The following is a 27,240-nucleotide window of genomic DNA, read 5'->3' as shown; positions in this document are numbered from 1 at the left end:
GAGGGCGGGGATTGCGGTCGCTTCCGGGAGATGACACGCCCCCACGGGGAAGTACGTCAAGTGACAAGCGGAAGTGGCCCGCAGATTGCGCGCGCGTGCTCCGCTAGGCATGGCGGCCGCGAAGGCGCCTTTGGAGTTCCATGCCAAGCGGCCCTGGGCTGGGCAAGAGGCGGTAGGCGATCCGGATGAGGAGGACGAAGATGATAGCGGTGAAGCCGAGAATGGGTTCTCCTTGGAGGAGGTGTTACGGCTCGGAGGCACAAAGGTAACGGCCGGCGGCTTCCACGGAAGGGAGACCCGGGCGGGTGTCGGAGCAGTTCTGAGAGTATCAGGGCAGTGGTCCGCCGCTCCAGCCCTGCGGATCCAGATCAGAGCTGTAGAATGTGCTCCGTGCGCTTCCCTCGCTTCTTTCCACCGCTCTTTGCAAGAGAAAAAGTCTGGATTGAACGTTTTATGCTGTGGCCTTCTTCAGGGAATAAGCGATCCTCATGTTATTGACGTGGTGTAACCATCACTCCATCAGGTCCGAGAAAACGGACTTCTTGGTCCTGACCTCGTGATTTTAATGTTTTGATGGCCTGTGTTGGAAGTTCTGTACTCAAAGGGGGCTTGGGCATGCTCGCTCTACGCTCCAAAAGCCACCCTTTTATGGTATTCACTTTCCAAGTTAAGAGAAATAGTAAACAAACTGTAGATAGTACATCAGATGCTAAGTAGTGCCAGAAAAAAAGGAGGAGGATACAGAGTTGAGAGGGCATTACAGTTTTAAATGAGATGACCTGTAAACCCATGTCTGAAGATACTTGAGCAAAAACCTGAGGAAGAGGAAAGGTGAGCCATGTGTCTGTCCAGTCAGATGGAACAGACAGTGTAAAGTCAAAGGCAGAATTGTGCCTAACTAAGTTTGGAGAGGGGTGGGGGGAGGGGTGCTGTTAGAGGAAGGATAAATGTAATCATATGGACAGATTTATTGTTTATTTCATACTTGGGTTATATTTAATTCTTGAATAAGTGATATATATACAACATAAACTTTAAAAGGTTATTGGGGTGGCACACAATGAAAAATCTTCTGTCCCACTTTTATCTCCTGATATGCAATTTATCTTCTAGGGAGCAATTATATTTTATACTTTATTTTGTATTTTATATCTTCCAGGTATATCCTAGACCTCACACATGCACAATTATGTAAATGAAATATACGCATGTATTGTTACTCTTTACACAAATGCTGCCATATATTTTGCATCTTTTTTCTGTTTTAGAGATCCTTCTGTGTGGCTGTATAAAATTCTGTTATTGGAGTTGTAACTGCATAAATCACTTTGTGTCTTAATTTATCTATTATGAATATTTAAATTGTTGTCAATGATTCGCTATTTTAAATAATGCAGTAAATAACTTTAGACATTTTTCACCCCCATATTTGTAAGTATATGTGTAATTTAAATTTGCAGAAATGGAAATGCTGGGTTAACGGATATGTGTGTGCCTTGTGTTTTGATTAAAGTTGATAAATCACCCTCCATAGAGGTTTACCAGTTTACATTCACATCAACCATATATGAAAGTGCTCCTGCCCTCACCAAATGCAGTTTAACTTGAATTTGTACAAATGCTAACAAAGTTGAGCATTTTTTCATATCTTCTAAAGAACCATTTTTCTCTATCATGTTGCTATCCTTTGCATGTTTTCCTGTTGGGTACTTCTCACTTTTTTGCTGATACACAAAACCTTTTGTATTAAGGTAATGAGCTTTACTTTTATGAGTTGCTACAATTTTCTTTTCAGTTTTCATTTGTCTTTTTATTTTTCTATATGTTTTATGTGTGAGAGAATGATAAATTTACTGACCCTATCTGTTGTGGGCCCTGAGTTTTACATTGAATTTTAAGATTTTTCCCATTCTAAATTTATTTTTTATGTTGTACCTTTTTCCATTATTTTATGGTTTTGGCACATTTAAATTTGGATCCATCAAGTATTTGGAGGGAGGGTGGAAGCCCAGGTAATACTGTAATTCAATGTTTCATTGATTTCAAAGATGAAGTTGTAACTGAAGTGTTGGATTGGTGATATATTTTTAACTTTTTATGTTTTTATACAGCAAGATTATCTTATGCTGGCTACTTTGGATGAAAATGAGGAAGTGGTAGATGGAGGAAAAAAGGGAGCAGTTGATGATCTTCAACAAGGTGAACTGGAAGCATTTATTCAAAATCTTAGTTTGGCCAAATATGCAAAATCTTTCATTGAAGATGATGAACAACCTAAAAAGGAAAATGCCAGCAAAAAAGAAACAAAAGTATCTAACATAGATAATAAAAAGCAAAATGCAGCAGAAAGTGAACGGACATCAATCAATAAGGTGAAAAATAAGAGGCCAGAACAGCGTTCTGATAAGAACAGTGGTACCATATCAAAAGTAAAGAAAGATAAACAAGACATCTTTGAATTTTTTGAGAGACAGACATTGTTACTCAAGCCTGGGGGCAAATGGTATGATTTGGATTATACCAATGAATATTCTTTGGAACCTCAGCCTCAAGATATTGTGTCTAAGTACAAAACTCTGGCTCAGAAGCTATATGAGCATGAAGTTAACTTATTCAAAAGTAAGACGAATAATCAAAAGGGAGCCTCTTCTACCTGGATGAAGGCGATTGTATCATCAGGGACACTAGGTGACCGGATGGCAGCCATGATCCTTCTCATCCAGGATGATGCTATTCACACACTCCAATTTGTAGAAACTCTTGTGAACCTTGTTAAAAAGAAGGGCAGCAAACAGCAGTGCCTCATGGCTTTGGATACTTTCAAAGAGTTACTCATTACAGACCTTTTGCCAGAAAGTCGAAAGTTACGGATTTTCAGTCAGCATCCATTCAACAAATTAGAACAGTTGTCCAGTGGCAACAAGGATTCAAGAGATAGAAGGTTGATATTGTGGTATTTTGAACACCAACTAAAACACTTAGTAGCTGAATTTGTTCAGGTCTTAGAAACTTTAAGTCATGATTCATTAGTAACCACTAAAACCCGAGCACTTACAGCTGCTCATGAGCTTCTTTGTAACAAGCCTGAGGAAGAAAAGGCTCTTCTTATTCAGGTGGTAAATAAACTGGGAGATCCTCAGAACAGAATAGCCACAAAAGCCTCTCACCTGTTAGAGACATTACTTTGTAAACATCCCAATATGAAAGGAGTTGTGTGTGGTGAAGTAGAAAGGCTACTCTTTCGTTCAAATATCAGCTCCAAAGCTCAATATTATGCAATTTGCTTTTTAAATCAAATGGTCCTCTCCCATGAAGAAAGTGAATTGGCCAACAAATTAATAACTCTTTATTTTTGTTTTTTTCGGACTTGTATCAAGAAAAAAGATATTGAGTCAAAAATGCTTAGTGCCCTTCTAACAGGTGTGAATAGGGCATACCCTTATTCAGAGACAGGTGATGAGAAAGTGAAAGAGCAGGTTGATACTTTGTTCAAAGTGTTGCATGTTGTAAACTTTAATACTAGTGTGCAGGCTTTAATGTTGCTTTTCCAGGTAATGAATTCTCAGCAGACAATATCAGATCGATATTATACAGCCTTATACAGGTAGGTACAAAGCATTCTAATACATAAACATGACAAATAACTTGATCTAATATAGCACGTGCAGTTCCCTGTGTAGAGCTCAAGGAAGAGTTAGAAAACTGGAGTTAGACCTCCCTCAGCAACTTGCTACTCACGAACTTTAAGTCATATCTTACCACCTGTATTTGAAAATTAACATTTTGTTTTAAATCTTTTGGGATATTAAGGAAATAGAACTGGAGATGTAATGGAAGTCATTTCTTTGGTACACTAAAAAGAATCTCAAAGATCTTACACAACTCTTTTTAAAGAATCTGATTTTTTTTATAGTAATTGATACTTACCATTCATAATTTAAGAAGAGTTCAAAAAAAAAAAAAGTGGCATATGTACACAATGGAATATTACTAAAGAATGAAATAATGGCAGTTACCAGTAAGTGGCTGGAACTTGAGATAAGCCAATCCCAAAAATACAAAAGCCAAATGTATGTGGATGCTAACACATTAAGAAGGGGAGGGAAGAATAGAAGTTCTTTGGATTAGACAAAGGGGAATGAAGGAAAGGATGGGGGATAGGAATAGGAAAGACGGTAGAATCAATCAGACAGACATAACCTTCCTATGTTCATATATGAATACAAGACCAGTGTAACTCCACATCACGTACAGCCACAAGAATGGGATTATACTCCATGTATGTATAATATATCAAAATGCATTCTACTGTATAACTAAAAAGAAATTTAGATTTTTTTTTTAATATTTATTTTTTTAGGTGTAGATGGATACAACACAATGCCTTTATTTTTATGTAGTTCTGAGGATCGAACCCGGGTCCCACCAGTGCTAGGCGAGCGCTCTACCACTGAGAAAACAAAAGTTCAAAGCTGAAAGTGTAGAAATTTGGGGGTTTTGTTTAATTTTTGAGGGTCATAGAAATATTTTTAGAAAATGTTTGGAATCTATTTGAAAAGTTTTTTCTCATCCATGTAACAGCAGTCTGTTTAATGCAACAGTCTATCTCTGAGGACAAGTATATTCCCAAGTTCTTTTCAATTACTATTAGCCAACACCTCTCAGAGATGAATTTCTTTAAAACTTTAAAGCCCTCTTAAATGATCTATTTGCTCTTGGCTTTACTAAGAATTCATTAAATTTTAAAAATCCTGCTTAATTGATGGATCAAAGAAATGTGATTTGGATGACAAAAATATGATTTATCAAAAACTTAAGGAAGGCTAGGACTGTAACTCAGTAGTAAAGCACTTGCCTCACATGTAACTCCTCAGGACCAAATACAAATAAAGACATAAAAAGATATTGTATCCATTTACAACTAAAATAAATTTTTAAAAACTTAAGGAAAATGCTCTCTGTCATGATGAAAACATGTCTAAATTCTCAAATCTGTTGACCTGGGATGGAATTTATGATTAAAACTGAGTTGCATGGGTAAAAATATTGAAAAGTGTGAAGGAAGAAATCTGAGTAATATAATATTCTCTTGTCACTGAGATATTCTAGAATTATAGAACTGACAACAGGGAAGATGGGTATACAGAGCAATATAGAAACATGTATTTTCATTTCTACTACTAATGAAAAGAAGTTAATGGAAATGCTTAAGAGTAAAGGAAGCAATGATCCCACATGTTATTTAAGCTAATCTAGTTAGATGACCTGATATGTAGAGGTCCAGACCAGTTGGGGCATCTGTGGGATTCTAGTTGAAGAGTATTTTAAATTATCATAATAGGGTATAGTTTGGTGGTAGAACAATGGTAAGAGGCCCTAGATTCAATTTCCAGCATTCCCAAAAATAAAAGTTAATGATATTAGAATTAAGCACCCCATAGAAGACTCTGAGGAGAGAGAAACACATAATAGCTATATAGGTTCAAGTATAATTCAGTTGTGTTGCTTCAGGGGATATTAGAATTCATGTTTGTAAATTATATAGGAACAGATTTCAGCTTTGGATAAAGAAGGGATTTCTGGGGACTAAATGGTAAGAGACTTGCCTAGCATATGTGAAGTCCTGAGTTTAAGCCTTATCACCCCCCAAATGAGTAAGGAGATTTCTAGCTGTCCAAAATGGGATTGGATTCCTAGAGAGAGTGAGGAATGCACAAACATTTACTTTGGATATTCATTTATTCACTCAAAAAACATTGAGCACTTAGTTCAGACATTAAGGACACAGTAAAAAATAGGCATAGTCCGTGTTCTATTGGAACTTAGGAGAAAGGCAGGAAAGCCAAAGAAACAAAGTTTGTGAAACTGTGAAGAACATGAATATGAAAATGAGAGGATAATAGAGGAGGTATTGATTTTAGATACTCTGTAAGTGGGGAAAAGCATTTTGGACAGAGAGAATAGCATGTATGGAAGGGATTCTGTACAGCTAATACATTGGACCAGAGATTCTCTGAAGTCCTCACAATTTAGTTTTCTATTATTCATAGATAGTGTTCACTAGAACCATGTGGGGACGCCTCTGGTCACCCAGTGAGTAGGTAGTAATACGTGGAGAAAAGCAGATCTTCTGGCTCACTGCTTTTTCATTATTTGGTTTCAGATTAGCCTTTTAGTGGGGTGCTATATTCTTATAAACTTTACACTGTTAGGGTTGTGTCCAATTAGTTTATAAAACAGAAAGGAGAGGAAACCATAATACAAAATGCCTTTTGCTCCTATGACTTTTTTTCCCTTGTTACCATCATCACTCTTTCTCTTCAGGTCATTAATTTACGTTTTACCTATTTCCTCTAATGTAAGTAGGAAAGTTATACCTCTGTGTTGATTTTATTTTACAGAAAGATGTTGGATCCTGGGTTGATGATGTGTTCCAAGCAAGCTATGTTTCTTAATCTTGTCTACAAATCTCTGAAAGCTGACATTGTGTTGCGTCGTGTGAAGGCTTTTGTGAAGCGGTTGCTTCAGGTTACTTGCACACAGATGCCACCTTTCATATGTGGAGCTTTGTATCTTGTGTCTGAGATCTTTAAAGCAAAACCAGGTTTAAGAAGTCAATTAAATGATCACCCGGTATGTTTGAAAACTGTTTTTTAAATCAAGTATGAGCTAAAATATATTGGTGGTTTGTTTTATTTTTCTTTGCTTCAGTGAAGGTACCTTAGTTCTCTGGAGCACAGTGTGTGCCGTCTAGAGTCAGACAGACCTACTAGATTTTAATGCCAGGTATACAATTAGCTAGGTGGGGACAGGTTGCTTGATACCTTTACTTGTAATAAATTGTATTACACTAGAAACTCCAATATTGTGAGAAAGATATAGAAGATTATAGAACTAATAGATCTCTTAATTTGTTTCATCAATTTCAAAATGAAAAAAAATTTATAGCACCTCATAGGGTTATTTACAACATACCAAATATTTATTTGTTGGCTAAGTTGTAAAGTTCCAAAATCTTAGGAGCTCTTGGCTCAAAATTTAACACTTTTTCATTTAGAAATAAAAGGATGATCTCTCTTAATCTACATATCATTCAAGCCCAACATTTTATTTATTAGACTTTTCATGTTTCACCAAATTGCAAAAGTATTTCTTCAAAGTTCTATATCACATGATTGAAGACTGACTTTATTGCAACTTCCAGTTAATTAACATAAATTTATTAAACCATTTTTTTAGGAGTCTGATGATGAAGAAAATTTTGTTGACATAGGAGATGATGAAGACATAGAAAAATTCACTGATACAGACAAAGAGACAGAAATGGATACAATGAAAAAAGTGCAAACAGAGGAAGCAGTGCCTGAAAGCGACACAGACACCACAAAACCAAAGACTCCTTCCTGGGTACATTTTGATAATTTGAAAGGTGAGGGCTTTTGAATCTTTAAATTTTTCTCTTGAATTCTTAAACCAGCTAATTAGTTTTCTCTTTGATCTGCACAGAAATTTTCTTTTCTTTTTGGTGATGTAGAGGATCAAACCATATACTTGTCTATACTAAGCAAATATTCTACCATGGAACTGTATCCCCAGGCGTAGAAGTAAATTTTAAATATAGCAAGTCATTGATAACTATGCATTTTAAAATAGATAATCAGAAATTAAAGCAAGTAGAGCTGTGAGGATTAAGTGAGAAAATTGGACATTTGAGATGTACAATAAATCTCATTTCCTTCAGCTATATAAAAGTTGAGCCAATTTTAATTTCATGACCTTTTATCTTTACATGCAAAGCCCTTAATACATGAATATAAACAAGTATAGTTTCTGAACAGAAACATTTTGTCATAAGTTGTGAATTGTGCAGACCTTTTTGCTCTTTTATTTGACCATCTACAGTTTCTTTTTCATATATATATATTTATTTAGTTGTAGTTGGACACAATACCTTTATTCCATTCATTTATTTATATGTGTTGTTAAGGATCGAACCCAGGACTCCACACATGCTGGGCGAGCGCTCTACCATTAAGCCACAATCCCAGCCCATTTACAGTTTCTTAGAGAAGTGTTTTCAGATAGTAAAACTTTCTGTGACTTAGAAACCTTAAGTGGTTTTCCACATACACAAACTGAATTAAATCTGTCATAGAATGTTTTTATAAGAATTCATCAGTTATCCTGAAGACTAACCTGAGAAAAATCCTTTAGAAGGATGACAAGGTGTGCATTGTGAGATAGTTTACACTGGGTTTTTGAATAATGGTGAGCTTCGGTTCTTTTGGGGGAGGGGTACTGGGGATTGAACTCATGGCCACTCTGTCATTGAGCCACATCCCCAGCCCTATTTTGTGTGTGTGTGTGTGTAACTGTAAATGGACAGAATACCTTTATTTTATTTATTTATTTTTATGTGGTGCTGAGGATCGAATCTAGTGCTTCACACATGCTAGGCAAGCATTTTACCACTGAGCTACAATCACAGCCCAATGCTGAGTTTCTGAAAACGTGAACATAGTATAAATCTGTTCCAAGTAAGAATTATTTCTAGAAACACTCTAAAGACAAATAATTGGAGCACTCTACAAATCTAGAAGACTTTAAACCTATTCTATCTTCAGGTAATTTCCATCTTCACATTTATGAACCTGGATTTGTGGCTCGGCACCTTCTGTTTCTATTTGAAAAGTGATGAAGGGATGTGTTAGTAACTGAGCTTGGTTTATTCAAGAACAAATGTTAGCTTAGATACCAAGATAAATTCTTGAAGAGACTTGGAGTTTTCAAGCTAGGAAGCCTGGCTAACTAAGATTATCTATCTATGAAAATATTGACCATAGTAGTTTTACTGGCATGTTAGACTAGAAATAAAGCATTTGAAAAATACTATTTTTGGGTTTTAGGTGGCAAACAACTGAAAACATATGATCCATTCAGTAGAAACCCTTTGTTCTGTGGAGCTGAAAATACAAGTCTTTGGGAACTCAAAAAGGTAAAATAATTCCAAATTATCTTTCACTTCATTTGTGCTATATATAGTCTTGATCTTGTGGACTTAACACATCAAAGTTTCCATTTTTCCTGTAAATGATAAATATTTTCTTCCTATACAACTATTATTAAAATGTTATCACAGACCTCTCAGGATCCCTGATGCCTTTTCAGTGAATTTTCACCTTAAAGTGCATGTCTATTCGATTTTCCACATGCTTACACAGCAAGTATGCATAGCACATTTCTGTAGTATGAAGATTCTTTCATGTCTCAGGGAACTCTTGGGTAGCCAATCCAAACTCATGTAACTGCTTTTTCATAAAACTGACAAACGGCTTACTCATACATGGGGATCTGGGAGGCATTTTTTTTTTGAAAATGAATCAATCCTCTTGCTTCAAGGAAAACAACCAACATTATTTGTTGTTAATAATGAAATTCGGGGCTGGGGATGTGGCTCAAGCGGTAGCGCGCTCGCCTGGCATGCATGCGGCCCAGGTTCGATCCTCAGCACCACATACAGACAAAGATGTTGTGTCCGCCAAATACTAAAAAATAAATATTTAAAAAAAAAATTCTCTCAAAAAAAAAATAATGATGAAATTCAAGATCTCAAGCAAACATTAAAATTTTTAGAAATCTTATAACCACTATCTTGAGCTTGACAGTATAACAGCATATCCCTAGGTTAAAAAAACAAAAAACTTTTCTGATGAAATTAGTGGTGGCACTATGATCGTTCTATAATAAAATGTACCAACATCTGGAAGACTACCTAAGTCAGTTAGTATTTTTCAGATGACCAATGTATAACATAAAGATACAAAGTAGACCAAATAATTATAAGTAAACAATGCTAACAGTTTGACTTAGTTTCAAATTGTAATTAATCTTCAGTGGCATCAAAGAAGAAAATCTCCATGCTTTTGTGAAAGGGTATTATTTAAATCCTCATTTTCCAACAGCATATCCATGTGAGGCCACATTTTTTTCATATACTTCAAGTAAAATAACATGGAATACAGAAGCAGATAAAAAGAATCTATTGTCTTTTATTAAGCCAGATATTAAAGAGATTTGTAAAGCTGTAATTTAAGCCAGGGGCAATGCCCTACACTTCTAATTCTAGTTACTCAGAAATCTGAGGCAGGAGGATTGCAAGTTTGAGGTCAAGTCCCTGTCTCAAAATAAAATTTTAAAAAAGGGTTGGGGATTCAGCTCAGTGGTAGCATGTGCCAGCCCCTGGGCTCAATCCCCATTACCTTCAAAAGCAAAACAAAGGCTGGGGTTGTGGCTCAGCAGTCGAGTGCTTGCCTAGCTGGTGTGAGGCCCTGGGTTTGATCCTCAGCACCACGTAAAAATAAATAAATAAATAAAATGAAGGTATTGTGTCCAACTACAACTAAAAAATAAATATTTTTTAAAAAGTAAAGAAAAATAACCTAAGACAATGCTATTCTTCTTGACATAGTAAATTTTTTTTGTCTGAAAACTATTATTCATAAACGTGTGGTTTATATTAATAGGTAATGGATTCATTATTTTAAATAACTATGATTACTTAAAAGTTTTCTGTTGTAATTGCTAATAAATACCAACACATATAACCCACTAAAATAAAATTTCTGGGATCCTTGATTTTTAAGTGTATAAAATGGTCCTGGCACTGAAATGCTTGAGAATCATCTTTCTGATGTATTAAGTTTCAGTTCTTTGGATTTTCCTCATTTTAATTTTAATTGCAGTAAGAGACAACCTTAGAAATATTGGCATTAGCCAGGCATGGTGGTGCACGCCTATAATCCCAGCACCTCGGGAAGCTGAGGAGGAGGAGGATCACAAGTTCAAGGTTGGCCTCAGCAACTCAGTGAGATCCTGTCTCAAAAAATGAGTAGAGTTCAGATATAGTCCAGTGATAGAGCACCACTAGGTTCAATCCCAGTATCAGGAAAGAAAAGAAATTGACATTATTCACATTTTTCTTCCTAGTTATCGGAGCATTTTCATCCCTCCGTGGCCCTTTTTGCAAAAACTATCCTTCAGGTAAGTCTAAAATATTCAAAAGTGATATAGGTCTTGATAATCAATAATTGGTCATATGATATTTTCTCCACCATCTAGAATCATATATATATATATATATATTTTTTTTTTTTTTTTTCCCCCACTACTCTTGTAGAGGAACAACAACTTGTTTAATACACAGCAGCAAATAATTCTTCCCAATGTCTGAGATGAATAGAAATGTGGGACATTAGAAAACCACAATGGTTATTCATTACATTCTGGCAAAATTCTGGAGAAAGATTGCCCTCTCCCTGTTTGCTGAGTTTCCCACTTTAGGGTTTGATTCCCAGCTAATGGTTAGATGGCCACATTATTCTTATTTACCTACACACAAAATCAACATAGCATCATAGAATGTGTATGTATATGTATATTTGATTCATTTGTAGTAAAATGTGTATTTGAGGGATATTTGAACAATGATCTGTGCCTTTGATACAAGATAATAGAAGCTTATGTTTTTCTTTTTTTATTTTCTTACCTGGAGAGACTGATTTTTTTCCCCCATTTTTTCTTTTCAGGGAAATTATATCCAGTATTCCGGGGACCCACTGCAGGATTTCACCCTAATGAGATTCTTGGATCGATTCGTATACCGAAATCCAAAGCCACATAAAGGCAAAGGTAGGCTTCTGTTTAATGAATTATTCAGTGTTTGATGTTGATACTTAGTAAACAACATGAACACAGGTCTTATTTTAGACTGTCCTGATTTACATTTCAGAAAATACTGACAGTGTTGTGATGCAGCCAAAAAGGAAACATTTTATAAAGGATACTCAAAGTCTTGCTGGTAAGTATAAAGGTTGGACAATTGAAACAGAAAAGATGGTACAAGACAATAAAACATAAATTATATTATTCTTTGCACTACTTTATCAGAGTAAAAATTTCAAACTTATCCAAAAGTAAAACCAAACAGTATGATGAAGCTTCCTGGAACCCTCACCCAGCTTAAGCAATTATCACCATTTTCCTTTCTTGTATTATCTATAGCTCTATCAGTAACTCCTTCATAAATGTTCTTTTATGGCTCAAATCATTTTAAGTTCTCTGATATAGGCTTAGCAGGGAAAAAAAAGTTGGCTTTGTCATGGAGTATCATTTTAAACTTCATTGATAATCCTTCTTCTTCTGTTAAACAGGATCTGATTCTGCTTTTCTATTCAGAGCAGACATTTCTTTGCATGTGAAATCATACCTTCCCTTTGTTCTGAGAGTAGGATTAAGATGAACTTTATAAATCATTTAGTTTCCAACTGACTGACCTCACAAAGAGCTACAGATATAGAAGAGCTTACTCAAAATTAAAAGTAGAATTAGAAGTCAGATTTTCTTTCATTAAGGATGAATCAGATGTCTTTAATTTTGAAGGGGGAAAGCTAATGTTTTTGTCATTCATTATTCTTGTTTCTTAATTTTCTTAAGTAAAATTATAGAAAATTCTGTTTACCTTTACTTCCTGTTCTTAGAATGACAAGCACAAGTTTAAAATGATTATACATTAGAATAACTGTATGGGGCTGGGGTGGTGCCTCAGTGGCAGAGCTTGCCCACATATGCTTGCCCAGCATATGTGAGCCACTGGGTTCAATCCTCAGCACCACATACAAATAAAGTTAAATAACTCTTTGAATTTTTATTTATCTTAAAATTTGGATGGTGGATGCAACTGGAAGACTCAAAGAATCCTTTACTTTTACTGTAACTGGGCTATGAACTGCCTACTTTTCTCTGTGACATCAACAGTCTCATATGTTGAATCTTCTCCACAACAACTTTTCCCAAGATTGTTCTTTGCATTACAGGATCCCTTCTGTCCACCTTCCTCGCATTTTAAAATGTTAGAATTATAGATGTGTTGTATTTGGTCCTCAGAGGTTGTCACATAAAGGAGATTACTATGGTAAATTAAAATGCTTTATTTTTACAGTGAATAGTAAGGAGTTCCTCGCAAAAGAAGAAAGCCAAATACCAGTGGATGAAGTGTTTTTCCACAGGTAATATATTTAATGTAGTTTCATTGGGGAACTTTTTAAATTTTTAGATCCCCTAAAATCCTTCATTGACATTGTTATAGTTTGAAAATAGAGAATAATGTGTCTATAATTCTATTTTGTAAAGGAAATTAAGATTACTCATTTTGCTGATCTTAAGATACCTTAATGAAAATACAGTCAGCTTGAGGAATTTTTAATAATTTAGCATATAAATTTTTGTTTATGATCTTGAATTTATAGAATTTTGTCTTTTTTTAAATTTTATAGACTTAAAATCTACATAAGTTTAGGCCAGGGGCAGTGGTACACACCTGTAATCCCAGCGGCTCAGGAAGCTGAAACAGGAGGATCGTGAATTCAAAGCCACCCTCAGCAATAGCAAGGCACTAAGCAACTCAGAGAGGCCCTGTCTCTTAATAAGATACAAAATAGGGCTGAGGATGTGCCTCAGTGGTCAAGTGCCCCTGAGTTCAATTCCTGCTACCAAAAAAAAATCTATATTAGTTTAATATAGTGATAACTCATCAGTAATTTGGCCAGATTCATTGTGCCTTCATAGAAATAAGTTCTAAATCTGCTAGAATTACTATTAATACCTTATAAAAGTAAAATTAATTTGAATTAATTTTAAAGGTATGGATATCATCTGGAAAATACTTTTTCTTTTTTTGCTGTGTCCTAGTATAAGAGTAGGGCTGACAAACTATTGTGGTTTTGAGATCATTTAGACCAAAGTATTCTAATACTTAGATCGTCAGTATTAAAGCTGAAACAACCTATTGCTCTACTTTTGTGTTTTCTGTTGTCGTCCTTACTTTTTTCACATACAGATGATCAAACCAGGTCCTTGTGCATGCTAGGCAAATGCTATACCTACTAAGCTGCACCCCCCATCCCCTACTCTGCCACGCTGATTAAGATGAGTTAATCAGTGAGTTGTTAAGAAATAGTTTATAAGAAACTAAGATTGTTGAAATTTATTCCACTGCATTTCTCAAGTTTATACCTATTTTGTTGAAATCGAATTATTTTTTGTATATTGACAAATTTCACTCATCTCCAATTGAGTCTATACATAAAAAATTTATTATAATTGTGGTTTGTCTTCAGTGTTTTGACTATATCAAGATCAGACCTTTAATAAATACATAAGATGCATTTTTGTTTTAGGTATTATAAAAAAGTTGCTATTGTTAAAGAGAAACAAAAACGGAGTGCTGATGAAGAGAGTATAGAAGATGTGGATGATGAGGAATTTGAAAAGATGATTGGTAATTTGTTTTTATTGAATCTCAGTTTTAGATCTATTAATATTTATTATTAGAACATGGAACATTAGTGGCAGAAGTGAGTTTAGTGTTTAAAAAATCATTTAGCTACGAATATCATGTAAGTCAAATGAAGGATTAAGAAATATTTTGATGGTATATGGTAACTCAACCACATGTAATCTAAAAAATAGACTAAGTGAGAAAGCTTCTATTTATATGGTATATAATTCCTAAGGCCAAATAAGAACCATATTTATTGTTCACAGTCTCATAATACTATTGCTAGAATTAGTCTACTGTCTCATTTCATCTTCCCACAGCAATTGAAATTTTAATTGAAATGTAACAGACTAAAGCAAAATTAGAAAGACTTAACATTGATTTCACTTTTGTTACATTATATCTACTAAAAATAAGCAGCTAAATAGTTCTCATAAAGTAAAAAAGAACTGAAGTTACTACAAGTCATTTTATTTAATGTACATTTTTCTCCATAAAGCAACTGTAAAAAGAAGTAGAACCTGTTTTAGTATAGACACTTCATTAAAATCAGCTTTTAACAGACTTATACATTCTAAGACACACCAATAGTAATCATGTTTGTGTCATTTTGGTGCTTGTCATAAACAACAGAACCATAATTTCTGCTACTATAATTGATTCAGATATAAGACATGTCAACCTGATTATTCTTTGCTGTGTTTCACAATTTGAATCTTGTTCTCTGACAGACACATTTGAAGATGATAACTGTTTCACCCCTGGAAAGGATGATCTTGATTTTGCCAGGTAAAATACTTTACTTCAATCTTCTCTTTACTGTTTCCTAATACTTCCCAAATTATTGTCCCCCACAGCAGCAGACCTAGATCTATATGATGTTATGGGGAAATTGTATTCAACTAAGTTTGGGAAGTAAGTGTAGTACTTTTATTTTGGACATTTGTAATACATGTTAGTATATTCTGAGTAGTCTTTAATTTTCCTTTTAAGTCATTCAGTAGCCTTGTACCATATTAGGCCCTAAACACTTTAGAAAACATAAGTTTGGGATTTTTCTCCAGCAATATGAAGAAAAAAACAAAAAAAGCTAAGGATAACTTGGAATATGAAGATTCAGAGGATAGCGATGATGAATTTGATAACCTGGATGATGATGAAGTTTCTTTGGGAAGTATGAATGATGAAGAATTTGCTGAAATTGATGAAGATGGAGGAACATTCATGGATGTGTTAGATGATGAAAATGAGAGCATTCCGGGTGAGTTTTTGTTGTTCTTGTTTTTAATAAAATACAAATACAAAAAAAATCCTTTCTCAGTCTTGGGCTACTTTTTCTAATAAAAATTTCTAATGTAGTCTGTATTCAAATTAATACAATAAACTAGAATTTTTAAAGAGAACCTTTTTCTTAATATTTATTTTTTAGTTTTAGGTGGACACAATATTTATTTATTTATTTATTTATTTTTAATGTGGTGTTGAGGATCGAACCCAGTGCCTCATGCATACTAGGCAAGCGCGCTACCACTTGAGCCACATCCCAAGCCCCAAGTTTGGGACTTTTAATCAATAATTCGCCTCTCTGTACAATACTAGTTGAGTGTGTATATTGTATCTTTTTAATGTTAGAATAATAATTAACGGGCTGGGTTATGGCTCAGCGGTAGAGCACTCCCCTAGCACATGCAAGGCCCTGGGTTCAATCCTTGCCATCAGACTAAGATTTTAACATACCTTGAAGTTCTTTTGTTTTGAAATTGCTTAATAACAAATTTATTTGGGTAACAGAGTCTGATGAAGACGGCTCAAAAGTCAATACTAAGAAAAGCAAGAGAAAGGATGATGACGATTTTGACTTTGCTGGGTCATTTCAAGGTAAGAAAATGCATTTAATCTTTTAAACTGAAACAGTATCCACGTGAAAAGTATTATTCATTATCATTTTTGGAGATAAACTTTTCTATTGGTTAATAAGATTTAGGATTTTTTTTTCCTTAAAGATGTTTCTATAATTGGTAAAGCACTTCATCATATATAAGCCCTGGATTCTCAGAGTGTTGCTTTTTCCTTTCCTCAGCAAAATGTATTCTTTGCCATTTGACCCTTGTCAGAATTCATGCTCCTTGGGGCTGTGGTTGTGGTTAGTGGTAGAATGCTCACCTAGCACATGTGAGGCACTGGGTTCAAACCTCAGCACCACATAAAAATGAAATAAAGATATTGTGGTGTCCACCTACAACTAAAAATAATAAATATTTTAAAAAAAGAAAAAAGAATTCATGCTCCTTCATTAATTACATTCTCCTTTATGACTAATTCTCTAATATTCTTTATAATATATTTCATAAGATTATGCGTTATAGTATTAACATTTGCAAAGTACAAATAAAAGAAAAAGTTATATGTCAGGTGACACTTCCAAGTTTTTGATAAAAATATGGAAAGCACTAAATGCTTTGTTTCTAATGTCTTTCTAGCTTGTACTTACTGGAAGATACTGATAAAAGTAAAAAATAGATTTGCAAAGTTAAATAAAAACAATTTAAATATTTTTAAAGAAACTATTTGCATTTTGGTAGTAGTCTCATACTTAAGCCTACAAAATTTTTTTATCTGCTCTTAAAAATACTGCTGGTATCATCCCCTAATACCTACATGATTTAACTGATAAAATTTTAAATTATAATAAGTTATTTTCCAGATTTTTACTCCCCTTGAGTGATAGTAAATCACATTTTATTAAGAACATATGCTCAAATGCAGTTTTCCTGAGGCTCGTCCCTCAGGGCTTGGGGTATAGAGCACTTCCCTGGCATGTGCAAGGCCCTGGGTTCAAGCCTTAGTACCACTAAAAAAAGAGGGAAAAAGAAAAAAGACCAAACAAGCTAAGGGAACTTTTAAGAAAATGGTACAGACATACCTACTCATAGAGTTCACACAGATACTGCTATGCTAGTATTTACTCAGTTCTTATGTAATATACTGTTCACCTTAATAAAAATGAAGAAGAAATGCTCAGTCAGTGGTGGAGTGCTTGCCTTACATGGGTGAGGCCCTGGGTTTGATCCTCAGCACCACATAAAAAATAAATAAATAAAGATATCGTGTCCATCTAAACTAAAAAAAAAAAATTTTAAGTTGCTCTGATGTGTCAACACAAAGACTTAACAGTATTGACCATACTAGTCTTATTCATTAATGCTAAATCAATATAAAACAAATGTCCATTAACTGATAAATGGATAAAAGAGAATGTGATATATCCATACACTAGGATATATTCAGCCAATGGAATGAAGTACTGATACATAACATGGATAAGCCTCAAAAATATTATACCAGCTAGGAAAATATAAGCACCATATAAACGACTCCATTTATATGAAATAGTTAGAAAAGGCAAATCAAAAACATGTAAATCCAGGGAAATAGGGGTAGCATGGCTGCAAATGGGCACCAAGGATCTTTTGGAGTTGATGGAAATGTTCTAAATTGGCTTATGGTCATGGTTGAATAACTCTGTAAGTTTATTAAAAAACTAAATTAATATACTTGAGGCAGCTGAATTTTTAAATTATAATTTTTAAAAATCCTCATTACCACATAAAAATAAAGGCATGCTGTCCATTTACAACTACAAAAAAAAAAAATTTTTTTTAATTGTATTTGCCTTAAATATTCCAAAAGCCCATCCATGTCAACCTTGGAATTTTAATCTGGGTTGATAATATTTCTCTTAAAGGCAAATTCTGATCAGTGGCCAGATCTGAAAAATAAGAACATACTATTGTCATCTGAAAAATTCTATTAGAATATCAGCTTTCTTAAAAATTGTATGTAGTAATTCTTAAATTATGTTTATTCAAGTATCTGCTTCCTAACAGTGCTAGAAGATAATTGCAATTATGTCTTTACTCAACTATAATTTTTTACATAAGATCATGTTGAAAGATTTACATTTAAAAAATATATATATAAATGGGATTTAGAATTGAATAATCTGGACACTGTCTTTTTAGGACCAAGAAAAAAAAAGAAAAGCAACCTCAATGACTCCAGCCTGTTTGTATCTGCTGAAGAGGTAAGGCTAATATACTGTTTTTAGAAGTTAGCTATTCTACATTTTTACATTTTCTAATAAATTTACTCTTTTTTTTTTTTTTTTTTTTTAAGTTTGGCCACCTGTTGGATGAGAATGTGGGATCCAAGTTTGATAATATTGGCATAAATGCCATGGCTAATAAAGATAATGCAAGTAAGTAACTTGAATTTTTTTAATTGAAGTTTTTAAAAATAGCCTTGTCTAGGGCTGTAGTTCAGTGGTAGTGGTAGAGCATTTGCCTAGCATTTCTAATCTTAATAGTTACTGTTTCTATTCTTTACAAGTAAAAGTGTTCCAGGGAAATGAAATCTTCGGAATATTTTTTCCTTTTCCTTCCTTAGTCATTTATTTGTAAAATATTAATCTTTGACAATAAAAACAGAAGAGCAACGAACAAGGAGTGGGTTTGCATAGTGGGTGGGAAGCCACAGGCCAAAGCAGACCTGAAGTTCCTGTTACTTGGTAGGATGTTCTGTGGTAGTCCAGAGTCTATAATGGGATTAAACTCATCTTTCTTCTCCTCTTAAAGGTCTCAAACAGCTCAGATGGGAGGCTGAACGTGATGACTGGCTACACAACAGAGATGTGAAAAGTATTATCAAGAAAAAGAAAAATTTCAAGAAGAAGAGGCAGAAACCCACTCATAAAACTAAAAAGCAAAGGAAATGAGTTATTAAATTATAACTTAAAATTCTACTTATACTTACTCTTAATTTTTGCTATCCAACCATTTCTCTTGATCTTGCCTTCTGATTTCATACATTCCAGACTGTTCGATGGCTTTATAGTAAACTATAAATAAAAGTAACTGCCATTTATAAAAATCATATAAAATGTTAAACTTCCATTGAGAAAGATAATCTTTTTTGCATATTGCTACATAATTAAATGAAAACAACAATAATATTAACATATTTCCTGTGTAAGTTCTAACTACTCTACTAATTACCATAATGAGCACTGATCAAGTGTTATAACATAATCTTGTTCTGTCCTTATAACAATCACCTGAGGATTAACATTACTTGACAGAAGCAGCTCTGAGAGATAGCAAACTTGAGATAAAACAAATTTTTAAAACTGAGGTTTAAGTTGTGGTTTGCTTCACCCAGATGGGTCTCATTCTACATTCTTAATCGCTGGAAGTACTAAGAATCTGCCCATAGCTAACTCGGCTCTCATCTAGATAACTAAGTAAGAATTTTCCCCACTATGGTCTCAGAAGGAGCTAAAATAGGGGTGAATAGTGTTTTTGGAAACTGACATACGATAAAATAAAGCCATTTAGTCCTCAGTCATAATTTACTACAGAATTTACAGATTACCTGAAAAAGTTGTTATGTACTCCTTTTTACTTAAGGAAAACATACCTTCCAAGATGAAGGGAAATTTCTTGCTCATTGTTTGCCTGAAATCTAATGAAAAAAGGAAGTTAGACATGATCAGGTATTCATCTTAGTAAAACATAAAGGCACAATTTTGTAATTTAGAATCTTTATGATACAAAGAGTTTTAAATGTGATGTAATTTAGAAATGTAAATTTTCATTAAATATATAATTCTTTTATATAACTGAATTTTTATGGATGTTATTTTATCTTGACAAGGAATTGGAAATAAAATCATACCTAGTTTTTTAAACTAATACCAAACTTTAATTTGCTTTTAAAAACTGTTGGTATGTTTTCTTTATGCCCTTACTTATATATAGTTCACATATATGTATATAGTTTAATATGTATTACTTTATAGTTTAATATGTATTAACTCTGTATAGAAATTTGTAATTATCCAGTAGTACTCTGGTACACAGTGTTCCAATAAGATACTTTGAGGAAGAAAAGTAACATACTTCAAAGATAAGTCACCATCCTACTCTTTGCTTCATTCAGTTTTAGGGCAAGAAAAAGCAGTACTTTTCCTAATTTAAAATGTTGAGAACTCTAATATAAAATTTAACAAAATTATTAAATCACTTTCAGTAATTGCACAGGGAAGGGTTTTATTGCTCACTATTGATGTATAGGAAGATTACTATAGCCCAAGTAAACTGGTTATCCTGAGAATACAGTGATATTACTTCCTGCTTTCTATAAGTCTACCAAGCAAGGAAATACAATGGGCAGGCTGTTTCCTCCATCTCTGCTCCCAAACTAATGCTGACCCTCCCCTTCCCACAAGTAAAACCCATAGTTGTGGAAGTTTCCCAAATCTAAAAGCAAATTAGCATGTGAGAAATGTGAGAGTCACCTCATCTACCATAATAAATACCTTGCTTCCTCTCTGCCCATAAAAACATCTAATACATTGAATCTGAAGGAACGTTTCTCCAAAAATGCCAATAGCATTTAATAACTAAAATGCATTATGTCCATCTTGAAAGCATTAACTACTGAATTATGATTACCTTGACTTGTATTCATCTTATTAAACAAAAAATAAGCTCCAAAAACGCCCATCAATTCAGCTACTAAAATTCCTTTAAACATCTTCTTTGCCGTTGATTCCATTTTGTGGGCCATCCTACATTTAACAATAACAAATATGTATAAACTCAAATGAACATGCTTAAATTTATTTTGCCACATCTATAAAAAAAAACTCCATTCACACAGTGTGAAATACTTTATAGGAATTAGACCCCAAAATTACATTGTTTTAGATACATCTTACATACCTAGTTTTCATCTCAATGCCTAAGCAGCACAATAACCAAAGATTCAAGACTGCATAAAGCACAGAAAGGGATTTAAAATTCAAGAAGGCATTATTAAAAAAACTAACAACTTATAAAAATTTTTAAAAGAAGTTGAAGTATGTGCTACAGTTCATGCATTTTGCTAGACACTAAGGATACAAAGTTGAGCAGTAAGCTAACTGCTTCCTCTTCCTGGGGAGATACTACTCTAAGTCTTAAAACTTTAATTGCATTGCCCAAGAGGCTCAGCCTGCAATCCTCCACTCCCAATCTCAATTCTGATTCAGCAAGTCTAAGGTTGGCACCCCAGTAATCTGCCCTTTAATAGGCACTCCAAGTAATTTTTATGCAAGAAGCTCATGGGCCACATAAGGGGGAAAACTGATTAGGTGATGATCCATTAAGTGGCAACACAGACTAGATCTTGATTCTCTTCCTGTAATTGAAATAAAAACTAATCAAGAAAGTTGAAACCAGGAGCAGTGACACCTGTAATCCCAGAGACTAGTGAGGCTGAGGCAGGAGAATCACAAGTTCCAGATCAGCCTCAGCAATTTAGTGAGACCCTGTCTCAAAAATAAGAAAAGGCTGAGTGTAAAGCTTGGTGGTAGAGCACAACAGGGTTAAGCATCACAAAACATGAAAAAAGTTTAGTGGGCTGGGAGTGTAATTCCTAGGTAGAGTGTATGTTTAGCATGTGTGAGGCCCTCAATTCAATCCCCAGAAAGCTTAAAAGGGAGGAAGAGTCTTTCTAATTAGTGTAAAAACTAAAAATGAGATGGGCAAGAAATGGGCAATATGAGACTTATTGAATATACGAAACCTAAGTCCAAGTTCTTGTCCTGCCTCCATATAATCTCAAAATTAAGAATGGGAGAACCACTAGTTTTTAATCTTACATTGTGATTCTCCCTTGCCCCCACCCCCATCCTTTTTCTCTCTGTACAGAGGCAGTTTGTTGTCTTAACACTCTCCAATCCCAGTTGTCTCTCATCACTGGCAGACGCTTACTCTGTTTCTGCCTTCTTTTCACAATACCTAGGAGTAGGGTGGGAATCTCCGAGTTCCTAGAGAGCTAAAAAGTTGATTTAACCTGTCTTCCACCATTCCAGATCCTTCAGACAATTTTAAAATCTTAGTTTTATAATAGTGTAGGCATCTCCTTCGAATATCATCATATCTTCATCAAGTATTCACCACCCCAACTCCCCACCCAAATAACCAACTCTCGTTTTGATAATGTGCTGGCCTAGGGACCAAAAGATTAAATTTTTTATTATTCTTACAAGAAATGAAGCAAAGGAAGTTAGAACTTTGGGTGAGTAGGTGAGAATGGTTTTGTTCTATTCTCTACAATACTGTGCATTACTGACAAAATAAGTCATGGTCAGCAGAGAGCTCTCTTGGTTTTTTATGTATTTTCTAGTTATTGATGAACCTTTATCTTATTCATTTATTTATATGTGGTGCTGAGAATCAAACCCAGGGCCTCACACATGCCATGGCAAGTGCTGAGCCACAACCCCAACCCTCTTGGAGTTATTTTTTAAGTTCAAGACAACAAGACCTGCCTGCAACCAGGTCTACAGCTTAAGGAATCCAAGCAAAAAAAAAAAAATTGCTGGAAGAGATTGATGATAAGGATTAAAATAATAATAACACTGTGATAATAAAACATTTGCCTTTCTTTAAAAATATAAACTCTGAGCTTCAGGGACAGAGTTTCTATCGGTTCATAAATACCCTTTGGTTAAAAACCACTAGGGGCGCCCTGACCAGAAAAAGTGGCAAGGGAGCACCTGGGTATTTTCAGCACCAGAATACCCAGGATTGCCAAGGCGGGTGGGGCTTAGATGAAATTTAAAATGAAGCAATCAGTCAAGCTCAAAGAAAAGAAGGGGTGAGTGTCATGGGTTAACATCATGCTATCCTGGGGAACTGGCTTCCGGTGCACACGCTCCAGTGCTGAAGTGTCCGGATTGCGCAGCGCTGTCCCGAAACCCCTGACCTGAGGCTGTGAGTGAAGGCTGCAAAGCAAAGTCGCTGATTTAAGAAGTGGCCTACAAGGCCCAGCATCTCAGGGCGACACGAATCGGAACAGCAAGGCCTCCCAGTGTAGAAGCGAAGAACGACGTTTCCCAGCATCTCGGCCCCGGGCTTGAAGAGCAAAAGCAGTCGCGCAGATTCCCGCGGTAGGGAACCAAGCTCCCGGGGACGCCTCAGCTCCGCTCCCGCCCCTCTGGGATTCCCGGGCCTCCCTGCCTTCCGCCGGGTGCTCTCGGGGCGGGTCTGCACCAACACGCGCGCGGTGAACACTCCGCACCACCCCAGCCAAGGTCAACCAGCGACCCGGAAATGCTCGTCTTCCCGAGCACGGGACACAGTGACACTGGAGTGTCCGAGATCTCATAACCTGGCAAGGCCTCGCTTCCAAAAGAAAAACTTACAAACAAAAATAAACCTGTCCCTGTGGTCTCCCGGGAGTTACACCTAAGGCAGCCTCGCTGGTGCCACCAGCCGCTCTTACCTGAAGTGCACGCACCCAAGCAGCGCGTGCGCGAGGCTGCAGCGCCCCCCCCCTCCCGCTGTGGCCCCGCCCCCAGCCGCTGGCCGTTTTGCGTACCCACCAGCAGCCAGTCCTGCAGCGTCCTGACCGCCCCCACGTGTTATTTTACTAAGCCCCCACGGTAACCCTGTTTAGCAGGTGCTGCGAGTAGCTCATTTTGCAGAAGAGGTAGGAGATTTACCCTGCACACAATCACACATCTAGTCAGAGAAAGAATTCGGATCATTTCTCGGCCTTTAGGCTAAAATCAAGTGTGAAGAAATAATTCGGAGCCAAGAACTTAACTCAGAAGCCTGGGATGAGTATCATCTTTCTGCCTCCTAAGCCACAAAGGCTCAGGATCAGCAGCATCTCATCACCTCGGAACTGGACAGAAATGCAAGCCCACTGAACCAGGGTCTGCGGTCTATCGGTATCCCTAGACCTTTCCTTTGCCATTCAAAATTCAAGAAGCTCTGTCAGTATATACTGTCCACTAGGTAAGAAGAGAAAGAGATGACGCAAAGGGAGGAGAGGGAAAATGAGGGGTCTATTGAGATACCACGGGTAACACAAAACCTGGAATACCCCAAATATTTAGATGGACCTTCACCGAAGGATAGTCTAATGGAAAGTAAAATATATCCACAAGTGACTGGAGAAAAATACACAATGCTAAAGACCTTGTTTCTGAGCCCAGGAAGCCATGAAGTTTTTCAGAGAAGAGGTGATAATTGAAGCTGTTTTTGTCAATACCAGATGAAGGAAGCTCTGACGGCCTCTCCAACACCCACCACACCCCCGACCCCAGCCAAATCCAAGTCTCCAAGTCCAGCCTATGTGGTTCATTTGTACAACTACCATTAATTATGAGAAATATTGATGGATAAACTATATTAAAGTATGTCATATTGGTCGATAGCACTCAGATCTACACAGATCCAGAGCCCTTTCGCATACCCACCAGCAGCCCTAAATCAACTTTTCTAGTATCCTCTTAATATTTGGGCTTTGTGCATCCCCTTGACCTGTCTGCTAAAGAAACCATCTCTGGATTGAACTTTCATTCTATTTAATATTTCTTTAAGACAGCCATAATCTTTAAGGGATCATTCTCATTCATTTTTTCCACAATATTTTCATAGCAAAAGAAACCCCATTATGTTCATTAGACTTTTCTTAAATATTTATCAGTTAAAACACTATTCGATAGTAAAGAAATATCATAAACTAGATGTTGTAAATGATAAATATTTCTCACAGATCTAGAGGTTGAGAAATCCAACAAAGCATTAGGCAGATTTAGTGTCTGATGAAAGCTAACTTTCTGGTTTCTAAGATGACTTATATCCTAGTAGAAGAGGGGAAGGATTCTCTTACATAAGGACACTAACTCCAGTCCTTAAAGCCCTACTCTCCTGAGTTCATCACCTCCCAAAGACCCCAACTTTTAATATCACTTTGGGGGTTAAGATTTCAACATATGAATTTTAGGGGAACACACACATTTATAGATTCCACAATCATGTTTTGAGGCAAGGAACATTTGGCCACAAGGTTTAGGGCAAGAAAAGTGGAGATTCAGTGGAGACCAGGTGAAGGAAGCTAAGTTGATTTGATCAAAGAATTGGGCAGAGGGCGTTTGGGCATGTGGGAGAGACTCTTGTGTCAGATTTTTCAAGGTGGCACTGGTTCTTTTGAGTGTCAAATGGAGGGACTCACAAATAGCAGGTGTAAAGGCTGTCCTTCTCCATAACTGAGGGGAAGAGGCAACTAAACCTGCTTTACCCCAGCCCCAGAATGCAAATGTTTAAGCTCCCCAATTCAGAAGTCCAGTTGATCCTCCTCCAAGTCTCCAGCACCTCTCCCAAAGGGTCCTTTGGGGGCAGTGCATTCCTCGTCCTGTCCTGATTTGCTAGTAGATGGATACCAGTGACTAGAAGTTCTTGTTGCATCATGCAGAGACAAAGAAGCTAACCAAAGTCTCCATCTTCTGAAATGACTATAGGGCACCAGAAATCTCCCCATAACGAATATATAGAGGTTTTTCCATGCTCACCTCAGAGAAAAAGCAGCTGGTCTGGAGGGAAAAGCTCTTTCATTATCTGACATGAGGCAGCAATGATCCCTCACAGCTGGACACCAAAGGACACCTTCTCAAAGAGGAGGGGCCCAGGGTTTGGGAAGTGGCTGAGTCTTCCCTGCAGAAGACCACAGAGTAGTCAAGAGCAGTGGGCACTGTTTCTGCAGCAGGGACAATGGAAGGTGGTTAGGACCCTGCTCTGCTAGCTGCTGGGCTTTGGAATGGAGCAGTCCTCCATCACCCTCAGTCAAGGAGGTGATGGGTTTCAGAACATGCTACCCCCAAAGAGGGCAACTTGGCATTTGAGAAAAGAGCAGAGGCAGGAAGATCTCTCACCTTTCCATGTCTTTACCCTTTTCCCCCAAGGCATAAGATAAGATCTAGGAAGGATTTTCTGACCTTCCACTAAAATAAATCATAAGACCCTTCTTAGTGAGGTGCCCTCCCTATGCCCAGAAGAAAGGAACATTCTTATCCCTGAAGACACAGGGTCAAAGGAAAGAATCAGAACTATAGGCCTGGCTAAGTTCCCCTAAATGAATTCCTCTTGGATCACACCCCTTTGTACAATTACATTTCTCCATAATTGTCCACTATTCATCAAATAACATAAAAATATACAAGTTTAACTGTTTCTTTGGGAGGCTTCAGTTCTTGATGAAGTCTATATCATGTAAAATTTTAATATAGTTTCTCTGGTTAAGCTGTCTTTTGTCCTAGGGACCTTAGCCCAGAACACAGGATGGGGAAGGAAAAGGAATTTCTCCTTCCTTACAAAGGCCAAAGTAGCATACCAGACAAGCCATCCTGGATTTCAAATGCTTCCGCCTCCACTGTCTCACGGCATCACCTGCCTGGTGGGCCAATCTTTAGTAAATCCCCAAAAGAAAAAGATTTCAGTCTCCCCCTGTCTGATAATTCCAAGGTAAACCTCACTCTTGAGCTACACTGGAAAAAAGCTCATCTCTTGCTAAAGAAAAGAAAAAGCACAACTTCATCCAGAAGGAATGCTGCTGCATATTGAGGGCCATAGTCAGAGGGGGTTGACACTACTGTCCAAACCATAGGCAGTGAGACTGGCTGTCTCACAGAAACCCTGTGCTATTTGACCCTGCTTTACTAATCCGACTTCATTTCAATCACACTAGACTTTTTTTTTTTTTTTTTCCATCTGTTTTCTCCTGAGAAGGTGGATAATAAGCCTGTAGCCAAGAAAAAGAGAAGGTAAGCAGGAAAGATCTTAATGCAAAGGAGGGACATTTAAATAAGCCTCCTTTGCAGCTGTATCCCAGAGCAGTCAGGCTGAGGTGGGATAGAAGAAATAGAATAAAATTGTAGAGTATCTCATTTGCTTACAGAATGTATTTATAGACTAAGTAAATGAAGCCTAGAGAGAAATGTTGTTAAAGATCTATGATATGGGAGCAATCTTATTGACTAGATGATAGCAGCAGCAGCTATTGACTAGATAATA

At 36.2% G+C, this 27,240-nt stretch overlaps 2 protein-coding genes across 4 annotated transcripts; one reads left to right on the top strand and one right to left on the bottom strand.

Moving 5' to 3' along the window:
- Positions 1-84: 84 nt before the first annotated feature.
- Cebpz (CCAAT enhancer binding protein zeta) lies at positions 85-19,524 on the top strand. Its single transcript, XM_076833976.2, has 16 exons — positions 85-265; positions 2,112-3,604; positions 6,402-6,633; positions 7,240-7,429; positions 8,907-8,995; positions 10,987-11,040; positions 11,586-11,688; positions 11,789-11,857; positions 12,998-13,064; positions 14,235-14,335; positions 15,067-15,124; positions 15,400-15,596; positions 16,127-16,213; positions 18,358-18,419; positions 18,512-18,593; positions 18,970-19,524. The coding sequence occupies exons 1-16, from the start codon at positions 110-112 to the stop codon at positions 19,107-19,109; spliced, it is 3,180 nt and encodes a 1,059-aa protein (XP_076690091.1). The 5' UTR covers positions 85-109; the 3' UTR covers positions 19,110-19,524.
- Positions 14,786-23,730, bottom strand: Cebpzos (CEBPZ opposite strand). 3 transcript variants are annotated; one of them, XM_076833979.2, is made up of 5 exons: positions 23,666-23,730; positions 20,848-20,963; positions 19,811-19,855; positions 19,148-19,232; positions 14,786-19,010 (listed from the first exon to the last, which is right to left on the bottom strand). In XM_076833979.2, exons 2-4 carry the CDS (start codon positions 20,960-20,962, stop codon positions 19,150-19,152), a joined length of 243 nt encoding a protein of 80 aa, XP_076690094.1. In that variant the 5' UTR covers position 20,963; positions 23,666-23,730; the 3' UTR covers positions 14,786-19,010; positions 19,148-19,149. The 3 variants fall into 3 exon arrangements, with proteins under 3 accessions (XP_076690094.1, XP_076690093.1, XP_076690092.1); XM_076833978.2 differs by lacking the exon at positions 23,666-23,730 and adding an exon at positions 23,586-23,659; XM_076833977.2 differs by lacking the exon at positions 23,666-23,730 and adding an exon at positions 23,147-23,451.
- Positions 23,731-27,240: the final 3,510 nt, after the last annotated feature.

This window comes from Callospermophilus lateralis, chromosome 14 (genome assembly GCF_048772815.1).
Source record: "Callospermophilus lateralis isolate mCalLat2 chromosome 14, mCalLat2.hap1, whole genome shotgun sequence".
Classification (NCBI taxonomy): domain Eukaryota; kingdom Metazoa; phylum Chordata; class Mammalia; order Rodentia; family Sciuridae; genus Callospermophilus; species Callospermophilus lateralis.
The sequence above is the reverse complement of the archived record's forward strand: the minus strand, read 5'-3'. Positions and strand labels throughout refer to the sequence as shown.

Coding starts and splice junctions, on each gene's coding strand:
- Cebpz (XM_076833976.2), top strand. CDS start 110: ATGGCGGCCGCGAAGGCGCCTTTGGAGTTCCATGCCAAGCGGCCCTGG. Junction 11,041..11,585: donor TTGCAAAAACTATCCTTCAG/GTAAGTCTAAAA, acceptor TTTTCTTTTCAG/GGAAATTATATCCAGTATTC. Junction 18,594..18,969: donor GGCTAATAAAGATAATGCAA/GTAAGTAACTTG, acceptor CTCCTCTTAAAG/GTCTCAAACAGCTCAGATGG.
- Cebpzos (XM_076833977.2), bottom strand. CDS start 23,283: ATGCTGGGAAACGTCGTTCTTCGCTTCTACACTGGGAGGCCTTGCTGT. Junction 19,856..20,847: donor TAAGATGAATACAAGTCAAG/GTAATCATAATT, acceptor TTTTTTCATTAG/ATTTCAGGCAAACAATGAGC. Junction 19,233..19,810: donor ATTTCCCTTCATCTTGGAAG/GTATGTTTTCCT, acceptor TTTTATTTATAG/TTTACTATAAAGCCATCGAA.